Source organism: Squalius cephalus, assembly GCF_949319135.1.
Source record: "Squalius cephalus genome assembly, chromosome: 7".
In the NCBI taxonomy this organism is placed as follows: domain Eukaryota; kingdom Metazoa; phylum Chordata; class Actinopteri; order Cypriniformes; family Leuciscidae; genus Squalius; species Squalius cephalus.
The window spans coordinates 39,326,055-39,346,313 of NC_137128.1; the positions used below are offsets into that span (position 1 = coordinate 39,326,055).

The 20,259-nt window shown below is 37.8% G+C and overlaps 1 protein-coding gene across 5 annotated transcripts in view; it reads left to right on the forward strand.

Annotated features, from left to right (window-relative positions):
* The window catches only part of gpc5c (glypican 5c), a 123,833-nt gene that overhangs the window by 3,359 nt on the left and 100,215 nt on the right, over positions 1–20,259 (forward strand). For all 5 annotated transcript variants that reach the window (XM_079875465.1, XM_079875464.1, XM_079875462.1 and 2 more), the window contains exon 2: positions 8,879–9,040. In XM_079875465.1, coding sequence (XP_079731591.1) covers positions 8,879–9,040 — 162 coding nt within the window. The remainder of the gene's footprint in view (positions 1–8,878; positions 9,041–20,259) is intronic.

A 20,259-nucleotide genomic window follows, 5' to 3' on the forward strand; every position in this document is an offset into this window, starting at 1 on the left:
CTGTAAGAAGTGTTTTCTAAACATTGCAACAATGCATATAATCAACTACTGACAAACACATTAATTATCATTTGAATTATCACTCAGTGAGTCATTTAACAATGTGTTACTGTCTTTGGAAGGATTTTGTCTTTCAGACACATTAAAATGTACACTGTTATGTCATTTCATATTTACATGCAATGCAGGGATTCCCCAACTTTTTTGTCAGCTTAACCTCTTTAACCTAATATATTTACTTGAAGTACCCCCTGAGATTTAGTTAGGTCAATGATAAAATTGAATCAATAGTTCACTGTTGTCTGATGTCAGTTTATGGTCACATGACATGCAGGTAAATAAATAAAAAATGTTAAGAATCTTTTTTAGTAAGTGCTCATTAAACTCACGAACCCCCTGCAGTTCGATCACACGCCTCGGTCTGGGAAACCCTAACGTAAAATATTATTTAATGCACTTCATGTTGTTGCTAGCAAAGAATGGAATATATATTCTTTCTCTTTGTATTTTTATATCAATATGGTACAAGATTATTCAAATCAATATGATGAACAAGTTAGGTCAAAAGTAATCTAAAAGTAATCTTACCTTAAATGTGCAATATGATGCATTATGTTAACTATAATTTTTTGTCATATAATTTGGAATCTGTAACTGATTACAATTTGTAAGTAATCTACCCAGCACTGGTGATGAGCTATAGCCCCCTTTTAGGTAAGGTCTAGATGTGCAGAAGAATTTCGAGCATTTATGAGTCTTAATGAGTCTGGTCTCTCAGTAGACACCTTGTGCTCTGGTACAATTTCTCCTGTTTATTTGACTGAATGCTGATTTGTAGACTTAGCATAGAAATTGTTCCTCTGGGAGCCAAGACCATACCACAGTAAAACCATAATTGCAATATATCTCAGTTTAGCGCTTTTGCCTTCCTCCTAAGATCATTAAAGTCTTTATTTCCTTTTTGCGGTCCACAAAATAAAAGTTTCAAGTGAGCCAAATGATTAAATAAGTTCTAAATTGCTTTTGTTGCAGATAGACTGGAATTCTCATTTTCTGAGTGAGTTTCTCCTATGAGCAGAGTCTTAAAACGTAGAACTCTCAGATGAAGCTTTGTGCTGCCAATAAATGAACATTGATATTGTTGAATAGTTCATACAAAATGCTGTCATCATTTACTTACTCTCATGTCAAGTCAAGTCACATTTATTTATATAGCGCTTTTTACAATACAGATTGTTTCAAAGCAGCTTTACAGAGATAACAGGAAAATAATGCAACAAAGTTTGTTTCCAGAAGAAAATAGCGTCACAGTCCAGCTTAAGTAAGTTCAGTGATGTTTTTATTTTTGTTCCATCCATCCATCCATCCATCCATCCATCCATCCATCCATCCATCCATCCATCCATCCATCCATCCATCCATCCATCCATCCATCCATCCATCCATCCATCCATCCATCCATCCATCCATCCATCCATCCATCCATCCATCCATCCATCCATCACTGGTCACACATCTTCGTGATGCAAATTCGCAGGTCAGAGTTCACCGAACTTGAACTTTGGCACGCAGCGAAATGCGAAACCTTTTGCATGAGCTTCCATTTCCGGTCTGACGCATTCGTATGCGTATGAATGGAAGTCTGTGGAACAAAAAGTGTAGTGACCGCCCCTTTAATGCTGCAGAGGGTTGAAATCTGGGTTCGCTCCCTCTCTTCAGAAGCGCTGACAGGATCTGAGGGCATGAGAATCATTGTATGTTCTCAGATCAGATGCCAAGCAAAGCAGCTCCTGAATCTCCACCTCTGAAACTCAGGCTCTCTTTCAAAAATGGTTGTGTTCATAACTAATCCCGTGAGTCTTTGAGCATGGATATTCAAGAGTTTTCAGGACCTTGTGTATGTTTGTGTGATTATTTTCTTATAACCAGCTTCAGTTCTTCAGGTTTGTGCGTGTGTGCGTGTGTGTGTTAATTAAAATGAAACAAAAATGACCTTTTTCTCCTTAGGCATGATGCTACTTTAGATGAGCCTTTAAAAAGAGGAAGGGTTAAGGTGTTAATTATGACTCGTTTAATGAAATGAAGCAAGCAGCAATCAAATATTTAAAGGACAGTCAGTCCTACACTCCACACCATTAAATCTTGCTAATCCAGGCCTAATTAATCAGTATTGGATTTCCAGCCATTCTGTTGGGTCAAAAGTTCTTTAGTTAATTAAGTTGCAGAGACCTTTATCTGTCTAGTGGGTTAAGCCATTCATATGGAGGTTTGTTAGCCAGTCAGTTACGGCAGTCTGACTTGCCTCTTGTCTGCTGCATTGTTTTATAATTATCTAGATGGATTATTTGCTGAGTAAGAGCTTCAGCCTGGTCTCAACAGCTACACAATATTACTGCCTTGTCTATTTATGGTTCCAGAAGTTGCTCACCCTGTGTATCCAAGTTAAATTTATTAGGTAACGATATTTCTAATATCTGATAATTTTATAGTTTTTTAGCTGAGGATTTACATTTTTTTTAAATATATTTGTATAATATAAAATATATACTTTTTTGTTTTTATGTTTTTCCATTTTTTTTCTTATTCTGTAGTCTTCAGAAACTAAATGTGACTGGAATGTAAACAGCAAAGCCACATTGGCTTAAATTAACCTGGCTTGAATATCCCCACCACTAATTTTTTATACTTGTTTGGAACATCAAATGCTTTTTTTGATGGGGACTTTTGAGGTAAACGCTGTTCTATGATGAAAGGTGTAGAACAGCCATGCATTCATGCTTTGAATCTCTGGCATGAGAAGAAAGACCAAACGTCTTTGAATATTTACTCTTCTTCAGACTTTAACACCTGCAGGCCCTCCCCTTAGTCTCTCTGCCCTCAGCAAAACACCCTTTTAGTGCATCCAGAACCCTGTATGCTAATGCCAAAGCATGTTGGTATTTGCATAGCATATATATGTGGTGTACATACAAATTTGGGCTAGTAACCAGAAAGTTTTTGGTTCAAGCACCGCGAGGGCTGAGCCATGACCATTGTGTCCTTAAGTTGCTTTAGATACACCAGTCTTACATGCCTTTACCTTTTTGTTCATGTTTTTTGCTTGTACTGTATTATTACAGTCTCCATTCATTTACATTTATGCACTTGGCAGATGCTTTTATTGCAGTCAATGTATACATTTTATTAACTCATGAATTCTTTGGGAATCGAGCCCATGACTTTTGCATTGCTAGCACCATGCTGTACTGTTTGAGCTACAAGAATACAGTCAGTACTTGGTAGGGTTGTTTGTTCCAGAAAATCCCCCATTTACCAGTTCAGCATGTCTAGTTCTGTCTTTTGAGTCCCGGAAAGAACTGATAGTCTCCCCCTGATCTTCTTATGTGTCTGACTTGCTATCACAGACTTTAATTGGATTGGAGGTCCTGGCTTGTTTTTCCCCCCCGTTCCTCTCTCACCTTCTGCTTTGCAGAGTACTCAAGTGGAGAGTCCAAATTAGGGTCCACTTATTTTATGGATATTTGATGTATAAGTATACTTATTTGAAGCTACATAGAGGTGTATTATGAGAAACATTCTCCTGGATGGTTTGAGCTTGTTTGCAATTACGTGCCTTTAACTGAGAGGTTATGTTCAAACCCTAAGGGAACATTTTTGAGTATCCATTGCATCTTTTAGCACTTAAGCAATACGGCTCAACAATAAGGATCAACCGATTGTGAAAATTTCAGCCCAGTGCTGCACTGCTACTGAAACTTTTTCATGAATTGATCTTGTTTTGCACACTAAAGTGTATTAAAACGTTGTATGTGATGTTCTTGTAGTTGCATATTGTGCTGATTTGTCAGCTATTGTTTTCTAGTTGGAAAACATAGATAATGTTTTATTGAAATTTGGATTGTATTTCTATTTTATTATTAAAATATGCAATATTTTATTCATAACATAGCAAATATGAAATGTATAGCAAAAAAGCTTTTAATTTAGCTTTTAAAGTTATAAAGAAATGTCAAAATTATTGTTTCAAAGTATATTAAAAGTGGACCAAAGGTTCATATTACTGTGAATCTGTGGTTTCTCCGTCTTTTGAGTCTGATACAAAAATTCCTGGTATGTTTTAAGGGCTGGCCCAGGTCAAGGGGGAAATATATCTGCCATGTTTGAACTGTTGAGGCCAGATAAGGATATTCCTGCTGTTTTGAACCAACTCCAAGTACTTAACCAAGTTAAATTTATTAGGTAATGATACTTCTAATATCTGATCATTTTATAGTTTTTTAGCTGAGGATTTTTTAGCTGAGGATATACTGGTGTATATACTTGAGCACCAAAGTACCCTCTGGTGTTATTTTTTTATTTCAGTGAAATGGACTATATTTTAGTTTGATCATGTTTTTCATTCCTCTCTTACATTCAGCATCACAGAGTACTCAAGTGGAGAGCCCAAATTAAACCTTATTCCTGAATCTTGCCTCACACGCCTTCACATTTTTGTTCATGTTTTCTTTTTGCTTGTACTGTAGGTGTAGTATTGCAGGATTGCAGATTTTATGTTACTAAATTATATTTATGGTATAGTTATGATCCATTTATTACCTGTCAACTTAAAATGTTGTAAACCTTGAAGGCTTTGGAGCACAGATTTAAGTTTGGTCTCTTCTTGGCAGATTATTGCTAAAGTGAATTTCTTTTCATATGAAATGTACATTTTCCAAAACAAGTTTTACTTTAAAACTGTGAGAAGATCAAAGCCATAAATCTAAACAAGTTCTGTTCCAAAATTGAGGTTGATACCTCAAAAAAATTAGCTTTCGGTAAGATTTTGTTTGTGCGCAGAAACCAAACGCTTCCACTAGATGAAATTCACTTCCCGTTCGTTTACAATGCAGTCATTTAACAAATTTCGAATCATGTCCATTAATTTTTTTTCACACAGCAAGTGCCAAAACCTTTGCCAAGTTTTGTGCCATTCCGATGAAGTAAAAAATTCTTAAAAATTTTCCCTTGGTGTGAGGTGTGTCCGAACCTGATCGGAAGAACGTCGGAGCCACCCCGATCGCGAATCGTAAATATTCAACATGTTTAATATTTACGATCAGAAATCCTGATGTGTGGGGGGAACCCCAAGGACAAACGCGCGCACGCTCTGGAGATTATCACGTGAAACGAAACAATATCCAATCAGAAAGCGAGATGATGGAAGACGGAAGCATAACAAACACAGTCATGGCGCAGCACAAAGTGAAATTGATGTGGACAGCAGAGATGGAGGAGCAGCTTGTTGATTTGTGGCAACAGCACAAATGTTTATACAACGTGTTGTGTAAAACCTTTCCAAACACTATCATCGCAATTTCTTCCTGCATATCGTCCGCCATGCTTATTCTGAGGTCTCGCGAGATTTTGCAAGATTTCCTGTGTTCACAGTCGAGACTCTGGTTGAAAATCTGTTTGTGTGTAGTGTGCTGTCTTTGTCACATCATGGCACACCACACACTATAGGAGCAAAATGGTTAAATCTAGGATTTTTTTTGTCCTCATGTTTGTGGTCTATCACATTTTGAAAATCTTATAAGATGTAAAAAAATCTTTTGGTGTGTACCCAGCATAAGTTATTAACTTTGTGGAGTGCTTTGTGTGTGTGCACATTTGAAGGCCATGAGCACTTGTGCCCATGGCCCTAGTGGTCAGTTTGACAACTGCATTTTGTGGTGATCGTAGCTCCTGTCTAGTTTGACCACAGATTTGACTTTAACTTAACTTGGACTCTTGTCTGCGAATCACTTTGAGGTTCCACACTTTTGCCTCTTCTTCTGATTTCAGCCCAATCCGCCAGCTTTTCCTCTGCATCAGCTTTTCACTCTCTTACTGTGGGCGCAAATGCCAGCCAGCGCTCCACAAAGCCAAACACTGGAGCCGCACGCCTGTGGCTTTGAGAAATGCAGGTGTGGTGCCCAGGTCTTTAGAGAGATGTTTTCTTTCCACATGGTTCATCCCAAAAACAGCACATCAGTTGTGGGTAAATATCCTGCTGGTTCCAGCATACGCCAGCACTTCAAAGCAGCGAGAGCTTCCTGAGAAGAACTTGGGGGGAGCCAGGGGTTAAATCAGTTGGGTTGCCGTCTACTTTAATGACTTTCCTTTCCCATAAAATTGCTTCTGCACTTCAAGCATCAGGAAATTGCTTAAGTCTTCTTAACCTAAATAAACCATAACATTTTCATTCCATATACTGAAGATGTCATGTTTGGGTTCTGCACAACTCGTTCTGGTTGACCAGTAGTCGGAATTTTGGTCATTGGTAGTCATTGTGATGTTGCAAAAAAGGACGGAATAAAGACTTAATCCGGCCAATCAAATGAATGGTTTTTGTCACCTGAGGGTGATTATGGGATCAGGTTGGCTAAGTTTGAACCCCAGAATAAGGAAGTGTCCACTCAGGCAGAACCACAGTCTCCTGCTGAGGTCCTAATTTACTCACCAGGGGCTGAATTCATTCCCTCATCTCTTAATTAAGACTTGGAGAAAGACAGATGACAGGGATGGTTTCAGATAGTCTTCTAGACCAGGGTTTTTCAAAGATTTTGTTAAGGAAAATTCCAGCTATATATTTTCTTCACTCTCAGAAAAAAGGTACAAAAGTGGTCACTGGTGAGGTACCCTTTCAAAAGGTACATCTTTGTACCTTATTACCCCTATAGAGTGCATAATTTGTACCTTATATAAGTACCTAGAAATGGTACATATGAATACCTTTTGAAAGGGGACCGGCCTAGTGACAACTTTTGTACCACATTTTCTGAGAGTGTTCAGTCAATTAAAAACAATTTATTTAAATATTAAAAGTGATCAACAAAATTTAGGGTTTGGGTTAGGTAACACAATTTATTTATTGACTTTTAATTTGATCTCATTGAATTGCATTGTACTAAATAAAATATATATATATATATATATATATATATATTTTTTTTTTTTCCCACAAAACTTGTCTCTTAGACTTCCTAAAATCCCTTTGTAGCCACCAAACCCCAATTTGAAAATGCCTGTTCTATACTATTTATTTCTCCATGTGTGTTTTCCACATCTTTAGATAATTTAAGCATATAATGACCCTTCTATCAAATGAACTTTATTTTATGTTATTTATAATAAAATAGTATTTTATTAGAATCGTTCTTTTTATGTCATGTATGTTTGTTATTCAAGGGCCTCTTAGTTAATTCTTTCTCTGCCAACTTCTGTATCATTAGCTGATTCCTGCTGAGTTAATGAAGCCTTAAAACTCTTTAATCTCTCTCTCTTTCTTTCTCTCTTGCTTCATAAAGAATGTTTATTTTACATTTGTTTTTTTAAAATGGTAAATCTTGAATTATAACTTCTAATTATTTTATAGTCAATATACGTCCACATTCTGAAACTATTTTGAATATGTGCATTCATATTTAGCAAATAATTTAATCTACCAATCAAAATTTCAATTAGTAATGCTGCTGTTACAGTTTCTTTTTTTTTCTTTTTATTAAAGGTCAATATGTTTCCATCATCCCTAAGGCATGTCATGTCAGCAGTGGATTTGTGATCATGTCACATGTACCTGTATGTGTGTGTCTTTAAAATCTGACCACTGTTATTTACACCATCCTGCGGAGCAGGTGCTTGTGGTTTTTACTTGTATTTGATGACCTGATGTAGACGAGGTCTGTCTGCCCACACAGCTGAAACTCAATCTCAGATAGTTCTTCAATAATGTCCTGTGAGTCACAGTAGTGACCTGAGTCTCTAAAGTGCATAGCGGACGTCTGTACAGCATGGAAATGGAATGAAGCTTCCTCACAGGCCTAACATCAGTCATCATGAACAGACAGTCTGCATATCTCACTTTTTCCATTGCTGTGTGTTTCTCTTTCTTTAACAAAGTTAATAGTTAATAGACTCAACAAAATGTATTAGTTTACATTACAAATCATGCAGCAAAAGTGTTTTGAGATATTGTGCAAGGAACTGTGAGAAAATAAGTCTTTATTAATCAGTAATCTGCCCTGGCCTGTAATCGTAATTTTGCTGGAAAGTGCAATGAATTGTATTGTATAGGTTTTTGGCGTTTTGTAAAAATGTAGTTTGAGGCACGTTATTCTAAAGATATATTTATACTCCTTATTCATAAATGAAAGCGGCAGTGGTTCTTTTTTAAACCTGGAATCTGTCATTTAATTAACTATGGAAACAGTAAGCGAACATTTCATGTCGTTTCATAATGTTGTGTATAACGAGTGACAATGAATTGGAATATTTCAGAATGTATCATGGTGTGTCTATTGAGTGAGTTTCCCATTTAGGAAAGTTTGCTTGGAAGCCATTTCGAAATGTATGCAATGGAAAATTCAGAAACCCTTATTCCACTTGTGTGTTAAAATACAGCTTTACAGCATGTCGTGTTATTTAAAAGATTCTTGTTTTTGTTTTCATTTGCACAGTTCATATAGACTATTGGGAATACAAATACCCATGCAAGGCCTAGACTGGTGGGGGCATCGGGCATGGGGTTCAATGCTGCTTTAACTGACTTAACCCTTCTGGGACCCAAAGCACGTGGTGCATCCGGAGTAATTATGTTTCAGCCATGAAGAGAGTGCAAGAGCTTTCTGAGGTTCAGGTTTCATTATACTATCTTTTCGCCTGCCAGATCTCTCCAATGCACAAGGCAAAGCCTCAGTAACACTCAATGCCACAACTGCTGTGTATTAAGTTGGATGAATGCATGTGAATGGTCATATTGGTGCAAGGCAGGTTTATTTTATGTTTTTATTGTGTCACTAATGTGATTTGTACAACTTCTGTCTAACAAGTGCTGTTACTTTTTTCTCTTTTATTGTAGATGTGGACCTGTCGGTGTGCAAGCATGCTGGGCCATCATGTTGTACGCGAAGAATGGAAGAGAGCTACAGAGCGGCAGTCCTGAGAGACACCACCCAGAACATCAGATCATACAGCTTTGAGCTGAAATATCTCATTTCTGCACATGCCGCCGCCTTCCAGGGTATATGGATGCATGAATGGATGGATGGATGGATGGATAGATGGATGGTAGAGGGATGAATGGATGATAGATAAGTGAAATGAATGGATAAATAAAAACTGTAGAATGGATACAGGAATGGATAAATGGATGAATTTATATGGATAGAGCAACATAAGCTCATTGGAAAAATTGCCTCTGTATATGTGTAGGTACAAAATGTACTTATACATACAATTCACTGCAGTTTCCAGCTGAAATGAACACTAGCGGCAGTAAAACTCCAACACTTTTTATCCTTTCTTGAAAAATAATGATTATGGGGGAAGATTATTGATTAATAAAGACACAGGGCCAGATTTGCTAAATAGAGCAAATTAGCGTGAGAGTGCAATTCCATAAAAGCACAGATGGGAGTGGAAAGTTCTGCGCGTGATCTACTGATGACACGCAAATTAATGAACACAGACGCAGCGGGATCATTTCCATAATGACCAACTCAGTCTACTAAGAGCAGCACTGGAGCATTATCGTAGAGTCGCAAACAGAGTCGCTGATAATCAGGTGCAGATGATCTACTAATATCACAGACATTCTTTTTTTGGACGTTAAGAAATGGCACAGATACCAGTAAATTGACTAGCTTAAACCTTAGTAAATCTCATTCATTTAAATACTATCCTCCCATAAATGTTGTGTCTGAAAGAGAAACTCCTACAAATGCAAATGTGATAAATTCAGCCGCAAAAATAACTGTGTCCAAAAATCTGGCCCTTATTTTCATGCGGTTTCCTGCACTACACCATGTAATGACCTCAAAATTATTTTAACATATAATGTATAATTTGTATACTAATACATTTTGACACGAACAACACAACCATCTCCATATATGGCTTTTAACTCACCTGGTGCAGCATTGTACTTGCGATGTGGAGGACATGGGTACGAGTTAATTGAAACACGAGTCACAATTAAAGAGTTTAAGAACTGCAGTATATGTATTTATATCTCATGTTTGTTTTTGTTTACGTTATAGTATAGGTTTAGGCAGTGCTTTAAGTGGCTCAAAAGAGGTGCCGGTACTCTAATTTTTTTTTTTTTTTTTTTGCTGACTCCCCTCCTCCCCTGAGGTAACTATGGAAGCTTGTTTCCGCCACTGAATAATAAATAAATAATAATAATTGCGACTTATCTCACAATTCTGACTTTTTTTCTCACAATTGCGATATATCAAGTCAGAATTGTGACTTTTTTTCTCATAATTGCGAGATAAGAAGTCAGAATTGTGAGAAATAAAGTCGCAATTCTGAGATATAAAGTCGCAATTGCGAGATATAAAGTCGCAATTCTGAGAAATAAAGGCGCAATTGGGATATATAAAGTCAGAATTGCATGATATAAAGTCGCAAAATGCATGTTATAAAGTCAGAATTGTGAGATATAAACTATTCTGAGAAAGAAAAAAAAAGTCAGTCTTTTTTTCCCTTAGAATTTGACTAGCTTTATAGATAGTTTATATCTCACATTTCTGAGAAAAGATGTCAGAATTCTGACTTTATAAGACGCAGTGTTGTATAAATTACTAGACAGCAATACTTGAGTAAAAGTACAAGTATCATACTAGAAAAAGACTTTGGTAGAAGTGAAAGTTACCTTTTAGAATATTACTTAAGTAAAAGTCTTAAAGTACCTGATATTTAATGTACTTAAGTAATTGAAGTAAAAGTATTTTTTATTTATTTTTTAATTTTATTTTTTAAAAGCAAGCAGTTAGAACTTTGATTGTGAACTTTATTGTGGCTTTATTGTGGGGTGGGGGGTTGTTGGGATGTAAAAAATAATCTAATTTGGATAAATATTAGGTACACAAGATAGGCATTCATTTTTCTCAAGAAAAAAAATCTCACCTAATGATGTAAACATACAGAGAGCCCTATCAGCTGGTAGTATTATTTAAGGTTAAAAATAATTCAAATTAAATATAATGCATTTTTTTTATCCTAATAACAACTTTATTTAATGATATAAGTAAAAAAATATAATAAATATGTAATATAGTACACATAGCAAAAATACTCTCTATAGCTGTTTTTTTTCTAGCCAACTCACGTGCTATAGCCTATATTATGGTCATCAAATGGCTTTCCTGAGGTAAATATTATGTTCTCCAGCTGTTTTACTGACCCTTTCCGCGGTTGAAAAACACTGATTGATCGATATTATGTAGGCTGAATATACATTTCGGTAAGTTGTACTGTTTCTTTTAACATTGTGTTCATTCGTGTTAATAGAGATGATCGGTTCACGAGCGCTAGGGATCTGTCATGTCACATTTACAAGCGCCAAAACGGTAGCCTATTTATTGTTTGAATTTCGTTATAAAAATGACAGAATCTGAGAGCTGGGATTTTGTTTTATATCATAACTAACCTGCTCTGTCTCCGTGTCCTCTTTGCTTCGCGATTTTTCTGTGCGTGAGAAAATGGATGTGTTGTGAGAGAGTGTGAAAAGTGTCAATTGCGTGCATGTGTCTCACGGACGGTGAATGCGTGAGAGTTGGCGGGTGGTCGTTTACGATAACGGGAGGTCCTCTCGTGCTTCCATGGCGGTTTCAGTTGTGCTTCCTCCTCCTTTGTCATGGCAACAAACAACCATTATGCTGAAATAGAGCGCGCGCCGTGCATTGTGAAGGGCGCTCTGAAAAGCGGCAGCGCAGCCAGAGGATTAAAACAGATGTGCAAATGAGCGTACCGGTACGCTAAAAGCACGTTCTGGGTGCACGGAGAGGTGGCGGTACGCTCAAGAGCTATATTTGGAAGTGGCGGTACTGAGTACCGGCGCGTACCGGCCCACTTAAAGCACTGGGTTTAGGGTAGGATTTAGTGTAGGATTTAGTGTAGATGGTATGTTATTTTAAAATGCAATAGAGCATTAAAGGTGCTCTAAGCGATCCCGGGAGACGTTACTTCTTGTTGACATTCGAATTGTTGTCAAACAAAATGGAGGTTAGCTAGACCCTCCCTCCTCCTCATCCTGTCTCCTCCCTCGTCTCCTCCCTCCTCCCCTCCCTTCCGACATAAAGGAAAGTCAAAGTATAGCTGCCTGCTAGAAACATATATGTTGTATTCACCAAAATTAATGCTGACTGCAGCTAATTACATCCTTGTGTTGGTTTGGCGAACATGAACGTCATTTTAGAAAGAAAAATGGATTTACCCACCAGTTCTGCAAAAACAGAGCAACTGAATGTCGGATTGGAATCCCTTCTGCCGGCGGAGTTCTCGCCACCTTTCGAAGTTTTTTCCGATGTAAATTAGGTACTTCGCGCGTTCCTTATCCTTGTCCCTCTTTGCAATTTGTTCATCGGAACGTCATGTCGTGTCTCTTTGGTCGTGTGTCGGCCATAATTCAAACTTCCCTCTTCATGCTTCTCTCTCCTCCACACACCCCCTTCATGTGTACGCGCACGGCGCACTAACCCCCCAAACCCCACCCTCAAATACTTCTCGACAGTTATTGTCTGGAACACTGTTTGTTGTGTTTCGTGGTGCGGGTGAGCCCAGTTTGTTTTTGTTGCCGTTTGTGGAGCCTGGGCTGTCTACAGAGACCGCGTTTTTTTACAGTGTGTTCAGGGGACAGGCAGCTAGGGGATAGTGAGGAGATGTTTGCTGTATGTGACAAAAAATGTTTTGGCCTAAAAAACGCGTGACATCACTTAGAGCACCTTTAATATTTTAGCGCCACTCACCGAACATTTCATTACTGAACTTTCTAGATATCTAAAACAACCAATGTAATAAAACCTTGTTTTTATTACATTAGTACATTGATATTTCGCCTTGAAATGGTCACAAATTGTGCAAGAAACTCTGTAATATTTTACAGAAATGCTGCCACAGGCACTCTTTTTTTCTAATGAACCTGGATTTGGATGGATGTATGGCAAATTTACGGGTTAACTGTTTCTGTGTACCTCTTTGTTGACCGTAGTTTGACTTGTTTAATTGGTAGAAATGGCATAGTGTTTTTTTCCCCCATGTGGTTTGGCATATTGTGATTGGAAGAGACTGGCGCTGGTTGTATGTGAACAGGAAGCCTCTTCTCATCGTCTTGATTAAAGCCCCAGATGTGTCTTTTAGGAAAAAATGAACTAGCTGCAAACATTCAGAAGCATTTAAAGTCTTAAATTAATTATGTTAGATTATGTTCTATGAAGTCTAGTTCTATGAGGTTTGGTTGGGTTTTACTGCATTCATTCTTTAGAAGGGGAATTTAGAGTACTTGCCCACACTCTCACGAGTGTCGAACCCAGTGGCCAAACCATAATCGGCAGTGGGGCTTTAAAGAATCTCAGTCGTATGCAGCCTTGTGTGTGCTTTGGCAGAGAGCACCGGTTGTTATTAAGGTCTTCTGTCAGTTCATTCATGAGTATCAAGCTTTGGTGTGAATGAATGAGTTCTCACATACACTATTTCAGTCCTGCACTCACGATACGCTCATTTTAACACGATCTGCGGCCACAGTAACTCCACAGAAATGGACACATACTCATACACATTCTGCATCTCACAAGAAGGGTGCAAACCACATACATAGTTTTCAGTTATGCTCTTCAATCATCCCTTTGTCTTTCCCAGCCCGTTTTCTTTTGGCAACGTATCCACAAGACAGCGCAGATTGTTCACTGCATTCCACTGAAGTGTTTCTAATGGTTGTGTCTCGAATGCGGAGATATGCGAAGAAGGTTTTGCCGTCGACAGGTCACATGCAGTAATCAGGAATGTTCAAACAATGGAGCTGATCGCCTTTTACGGCTGCTGATGTGTGTGTGTGGTGTCTGTGTTTGAAAGACTGAGAAATCTATAGTCTCTAGAGTGATTTATAGATTCTCAACCATTGTTCTTTAGTTTCTGCATGGATCAGGGTTAGTGAAGAAAATTGGTTGTACCTAACATGTAACAAAAATTATTTTATAGACATTCATTCATTCATTCATTCACTTTCAATAGTTAAACCCTCAAGCTTTTATTTTGACATAAAACTGCAGGAAGACCTTTATGTTTTGGTGACAACAGGTTTACAAATGCTCATTAGAAATCTTGTGAAATGCTATAAAGTTCTGTCCACAAAAATGTTGGAAATCATGCAAATGTGAAGCTTTGCATTCCCAAATGCATGTTGAATTCACAGCACATGCAGAGATGGAGCATTTACTGAGAACCTCTGAATGGCTGAAAACACCGGATTTTAAGATGCTCGCCTTAAAGGGATAGTTCACCCAAGAATTAACGTTTCAACATTTCTGAGTCATCGTTTACTCTAGCTCCGCATGTTGTTTCAAAGCTCTATGACTTTGAAACTACACAAGGGTGAGTAAATGACCCATAATGTCTATAACTTATAAGATCTATAGCTTCTTTAGAAGATATATTTTTTTAAATGTCTCAGTGTTTGCTTGTATAAGGGATAGTTCACCCAAAAAATGAAAATTCTGTCATCATTTACTCAGTTATTCCAAACCTGCATTAATGTCTTTCTTCTGGAGATATTTTGAAGAATATGGCTAACCAAACAGTTGATGGGCCCCATTAACTTCCATTGTATGGGAAAAAATTCTATGGAAGTCAATGGGGCCCATCTACTGTTTGGTTAGCCATATTCTTCAAAATATCTTCTTTTGTGTTCAGCAGAAGAGAGAAATTTATACAGGTTTGGAACAACTTGAGGGTGAGTAAATGAGGGTCCAATGTTGCTTGGTCATACCTTCTTTTGTTTTCTGCAGAAGAAAAAGTCATACATATTTTTGAAATTACACGAGGGTGAGTAAATAATGACAGATTTTGGGTGATCTATCCCTTTAAGAATAATGTATAAAATGTATATATTGCTACATATTTGCAATGATTGTGAGAATTTTTTCTGTAAACAATACAAGAGACTGCAAGAGAGAATGTCTCCATCCTGGATTAATAATTAGCCTGTGGCGTGCAGACATTAGAATGATGATTTTAGGTTTTCTATCATTACGATAAGAGTATAGTTAGAAGGCATGTTTTTGTTTAGGTTTCTGTCGGTGTGTGTGAATCTGTCTCTTCTCATTTGTGTGGGATCTCGTTTAAGGAAGTTCAGTAGACAGTTGATTCTAATTATCTAGCTTCATCGTGACAGTGGGTATGTTTGTAGTAATAAAGGATTTAAGGAGTTATTAAGGATAATGTGTGCTCTGATGATCTCAGACTAAGAAGGAATCACAGAATTAAAGAGAAACTGGGATGTTGAGTCACTGTCCGTGAGAAAAAGTTGAATAGACAAAGGCTTTGTTTGGAATGTTTATTAAATGACCCTGTCTTTGTTTTATTCCTCTCTGCTAAACTTGGATTCAGAGGCCATATTTGGAATGAAATACTGTATGGTTATGTAAGTTGTAGAGTTTTAACATTTGCATCTAAATTTCCCATATTTTGTCCATTGAATCTTTTCCTTACATCCTTCAATTAATTTGACAAATTAAACATGCCATCTTCTTGGGTCGGGTATGACCAGAATCTTGTTTTTTAATACCAGTAATTGTTTTTATCACAGTAACTGTATATATCATGATATGGTTATGTTTTGCAGATATTTATAACTAAAACTGTATTCTTACTATTATGTGGTCATTTCTTTTTAATGATCCAGTGAATTAAATACTTAACAATCGAAAGATACTTATCATCGTAAATAAAACTAAAACTATTAAAAACATTTTTGTTAATTGAAACAGTTGAAATAAAATAAAATCTAAATATTAGTTGAAAAACTTAAACTAATTGAAATTTAGAAATGTTACCTTGGCAATAAACTGAAATAAGTTTAAATTGAAGCACTAAAATTAAGTAATTAAGTAAAAATTCATTATAAAACTAACCAAAACTAAATCTGAAATAAAATAAACTGAAGATAAATAGCAATATAAAAAACCCAGCTAATAAAATGACAAAAGTACATGGGGAAATGAACATAACTCAAAATATAAAAATATAAGCACATTCAAAAAATAAATAAAACTGTAAGAAAAAACAACAACTAAATGAACACTGTTAGGCTACTTATCTGAATATCTAAATTTGTCTTTTTTTTTTTTAATTCCCCTAGTGTGTACCCTGAATATGGTTCATACTGTATACTTTTGTCATACATTATATTTTTTTTTAAATAGTATGTTTTTTTTTTTACTTTCCTAATTAAATTGTGTAAAAAAATTTTTTTTGATAAATTCACATGGTTCATATTGCTTTTTGTTCATTTGTCACATAGAAAAGTCTAGTGCATTGCATTGTGAGATACAGAATTCCACTCTGCTTTTAAACTGTACATTTTGCCAAACTTATTTGTTCATTCTGATGTTTGATGGTATGGTAGAATGCCATTCTGAACAGAGCCAAAGAAAGGGAAACAATGAAGTGAAGGCAGTCCCAGGAGCAGCAGTCAGGCCTTTCCTCACTGGGGTTCGTAATGACAGTAACTAATCGTCTTTCTCCCTGTGGCAATGGGTAAGTGCACGAGTGAGTGTTTCTATATCAGTATGTCCTCAATTTTCCCTCAGAGGTTTGAAGAGGTGCAAAATAACAGATGGATGTTGCTTAAAGTCTTTAGATAGAGGAGAGTTAAGAGGCAAGAGAAGATGAGAAACTCAGATGTTTACGTTTACACACAGCTCTGGAATGCTGCTCAATGAAAATAGATTTGTGTGAAATTTAGTGGCAATTTCCACAAGTAATTATCTGTAAATCTGAAGTAATTATTGCTTCTTTGTCAACAAATCATCTCTGAAAAAAGGTGCACAGTTTTGCTGTCTAGCATGCCCTTTTTGCCCCTGCTTGTAGATGTCTTAACTACACCATCTGGCTGCACAGACTGTTGACTGTTCAAAATTTGGGTAACACTTCTATATAAGATTTAATTTAAGTTGGGCATGTTAGACAGCGAACCCTTGCACCTCTTTTCACTTATCGAACAAATCTGATGCCGCTCACAGCGTAAGGCATGGGATTTGGGCCTCCAGTTCATTAAAAAATTTCATAGGACACTAAGGCGTATCGTATTCATGGAAAGTGCCGGTAGAAACCTCATAATTGCTTAGCAGTGACAGTATAGTAGACGCCTTCTTGGTGGCATCATGCCAGTTGTGCTCTGGGGAAACCCTTCTCTCTCACTCATTCTCATTCAGTCTTTCGTTCTGTCTGGCCTTTATTCTCTCTTTTCCCATTGTTGTTATTCGTCTTTCCCTTGTCTTCATCAGTGATCGCATGATTCTTAAAGTCTCAGGGGAATCCCCCTCCTCTTATACGTCCTCCTCCCAAAGATCATTTGTCCTTTTTGGAGGGTAGATTTATCCATTGACTAATTGAGCTTGCCATGTTACTTCCTTAGCTGGCGCTGGAACACAACTTGTGTCCACTAAAGAGAAAAAGAAAAGGATTGAGAGAGAACGGCAGTTTGGCCTGAACTGACGGGTTGTCCCAAACCCAAAGCCTGATGTCAGCGGTGAGTGGGCTTGGGACAGGAAGTGATGCTCATACCGTACCTCTGAGCAAATCTAGTGGCTTCAGCCTCACACGCAATGCACCTGCTATGTCATTCCCATGGTAACAGTGGAATGGATGGATTCTAAACATCCCATCCAGCCCCTGCTGTCCAGCTGTCGTGAGATGGACGCCGGTGTTCTGGGAATGATGCTAGCCTGTTGTTCGCCGTACAGGACAGAACGAATGCTTTTGTTGTTCAACAAAGGTTAAAGAAATATTTAGAGTGACCCAGCTGTCTGCGTTCCCCTAAAGACCGCATGCTGAGCACTTCAGAGAGAAAAAATAAAATGCAATTTGTCTGGAAATGTCCAACGTCAGATGATGAAAGATTGTGTGGGGCAAACAAACAAAACAAGTGAGTGAAACTTTCTGTAGAAGTAAAAAAGGACAAAAAAAAAAGTTTTAGGTGGTAGTTCATTGGTTTTACATAGATGCATTACATTAGCTGGTGCAATCTTGTCTAGATGGTTAATCAACTGAACTACCAGATGGTAGACCTGCTTTTGATTTGGTTGACCATCATGGCACTAACTCTAAGTGCCCTATTTTAACAATCTAATCGCGTGGTCTAAAGCGCACGGCGCAAGTGCACTTAGGACGTGTCCGATCCACTTTTGTTAGTTCAACGACGGGAAAAATGGTCGGTGCGCCCGGCGCATGGTCTAAAAGGGTTGTCCCTATTCTCTTAATGAGTAATAAGTGTGTTTTGGGCGTAACGTGCAATAAACCAATCAGAGTCTCATCTCCCATTCCCTTTAAAAGCCAGTTGCTCTCGCACCATGGTGGATTCGCTATTGACATGACGGAATTTGCAAGTGGAAAGACAGAACGCTTCTCCAGAGAGGAAACGGAACTGCTCGTGTGCGAGGTTAAAGTGCGCAAACAGACCATCTACGGGACAAGCTGGATTCCATCATATCTTTATGTACAAAATATTAATCTTTTACATTGTAATCCTTTTATTTTTAATATTTGGCTAGTTTGTGTGCCGTTGCACGTCCCTGTGTGTGTAATAAGCAGAGTGTACGCATGTTGTTGACCCGCCTATAGGCGCACATCACTAATGCGCCCTTTAAATAACAAAAAATAAATAAAATACTGCGCCATTGACTTTAGACCAGGTTTTTGTTGGTCAATGGCGCAGTCTATTTCAGTTGCCTCAAAATAGCAACGTGCCAACAATTCGCCTGAACACTCCTCGTTTTCAGACCAGTGCACAAATAGGCGCAAATGCATTTGCTATTTAAACAATGTGGTGCAGGATGTGGAAAATGATAACTGCGTCGGGCTGAAACTAGCAAAAAACACTTCCGTCGCGACTGGCGCCACATTATGCCATGTGTATGATAGGGCCCAAAGCATGGGCAATAATAGTAATAGTAATGCTTACCCCAGCAAACTCTACTAAAGAAAGATGTTTGAAAGGGAAAAAAACAGGAAATAGGAGTACAAGTAGTGTTTAGGCCAGGGGGCGTCTGAGGAGAAAGGGAGTGGTATCATCTCCAGAGTGTCATTGCGGCCACTTTCACACGGCTTTTAGGTTCGCGTCTAGCTGCTTCATGTCTCATTATTCACTTCATTACCTCAGACTGAAATGGACAACCAAACACACGATCCAAACCCAATCATGGCTCAAACTCTCCACCCTTTTCTCTTCCAAAATCATTAGGTTGTCCTAATACTGGGAGGGAGAGACAGAGAAGAGATGGTGTTTTAATTTCCTGTTGTTCAGTCTTTTCCAACAGCATGGTGAACCGTTTTTCAGGAGAAAAAGCTGCCACCAATCATCACAGAACATGCTTGAGATGTCTGAACAGCTGGCACTAGAAGAAAGTGTTCTGTTGGAAGAGAAAAGCATATTTCATTTCAGAATTAAGGGATCATCAGTCCTTCTGTTAAATATTCCTCTTCCCGTCTTTCTCTCTCTCTCTTTTCCCAAGTGTCTGATTTATACTCAATATATAGCCGCATTTATTTGAAATAGATATGTTTTGTGGCATTATAAATGTCTTTACTGTCACTTTTGATCAAATTAATGCATCCTTGTAGGTTTAAAAACTTTGAATTTGTGTTTCAAGCTTGAAGATTTTTTTCCTCAAGACTAAAGACACACATGCATATAATTATGGGCAACACAAATATTTCAAATCAGTTGTTTTCCAGAAACAATTTGCTTTTATACAGCAATTTACCGCATTGTTTCTTGACTGCGAATCCAAAAGTGAACGATGATGATTGGGGTGTTCGGATAAATTATCGGTGCAGCAATCTGGAGACAGACGTCACTCACCTTTAACCAGACAAGCCGATCTCTTTATCTTTTAGAGCACAGTTTTTTCACACACACACACACACACACACACACACACACACACACACACACACACACACACACACACACACACACACACACTACATCCGGCATCTCAGGAATTGTGTCTTAGTGACTTTTGATATAACGGTGCAGCCATTTTAATTGCAATCTGATGAGAGAGATATTGGTGAAACATTCCTCTGCACCCTCCACCTGTTTCCCTTCTGACAGAAAAGACGCTGCTGAGGGGAGGGGATTTGAAGTCTGCTGCAGTTTTAGACAGGTGGTTACGTCTAGTTTGTCTCCTAATGTGTAGCATTAAGTGCTGTTGATTTAACCTTATGTGCTCACATGTT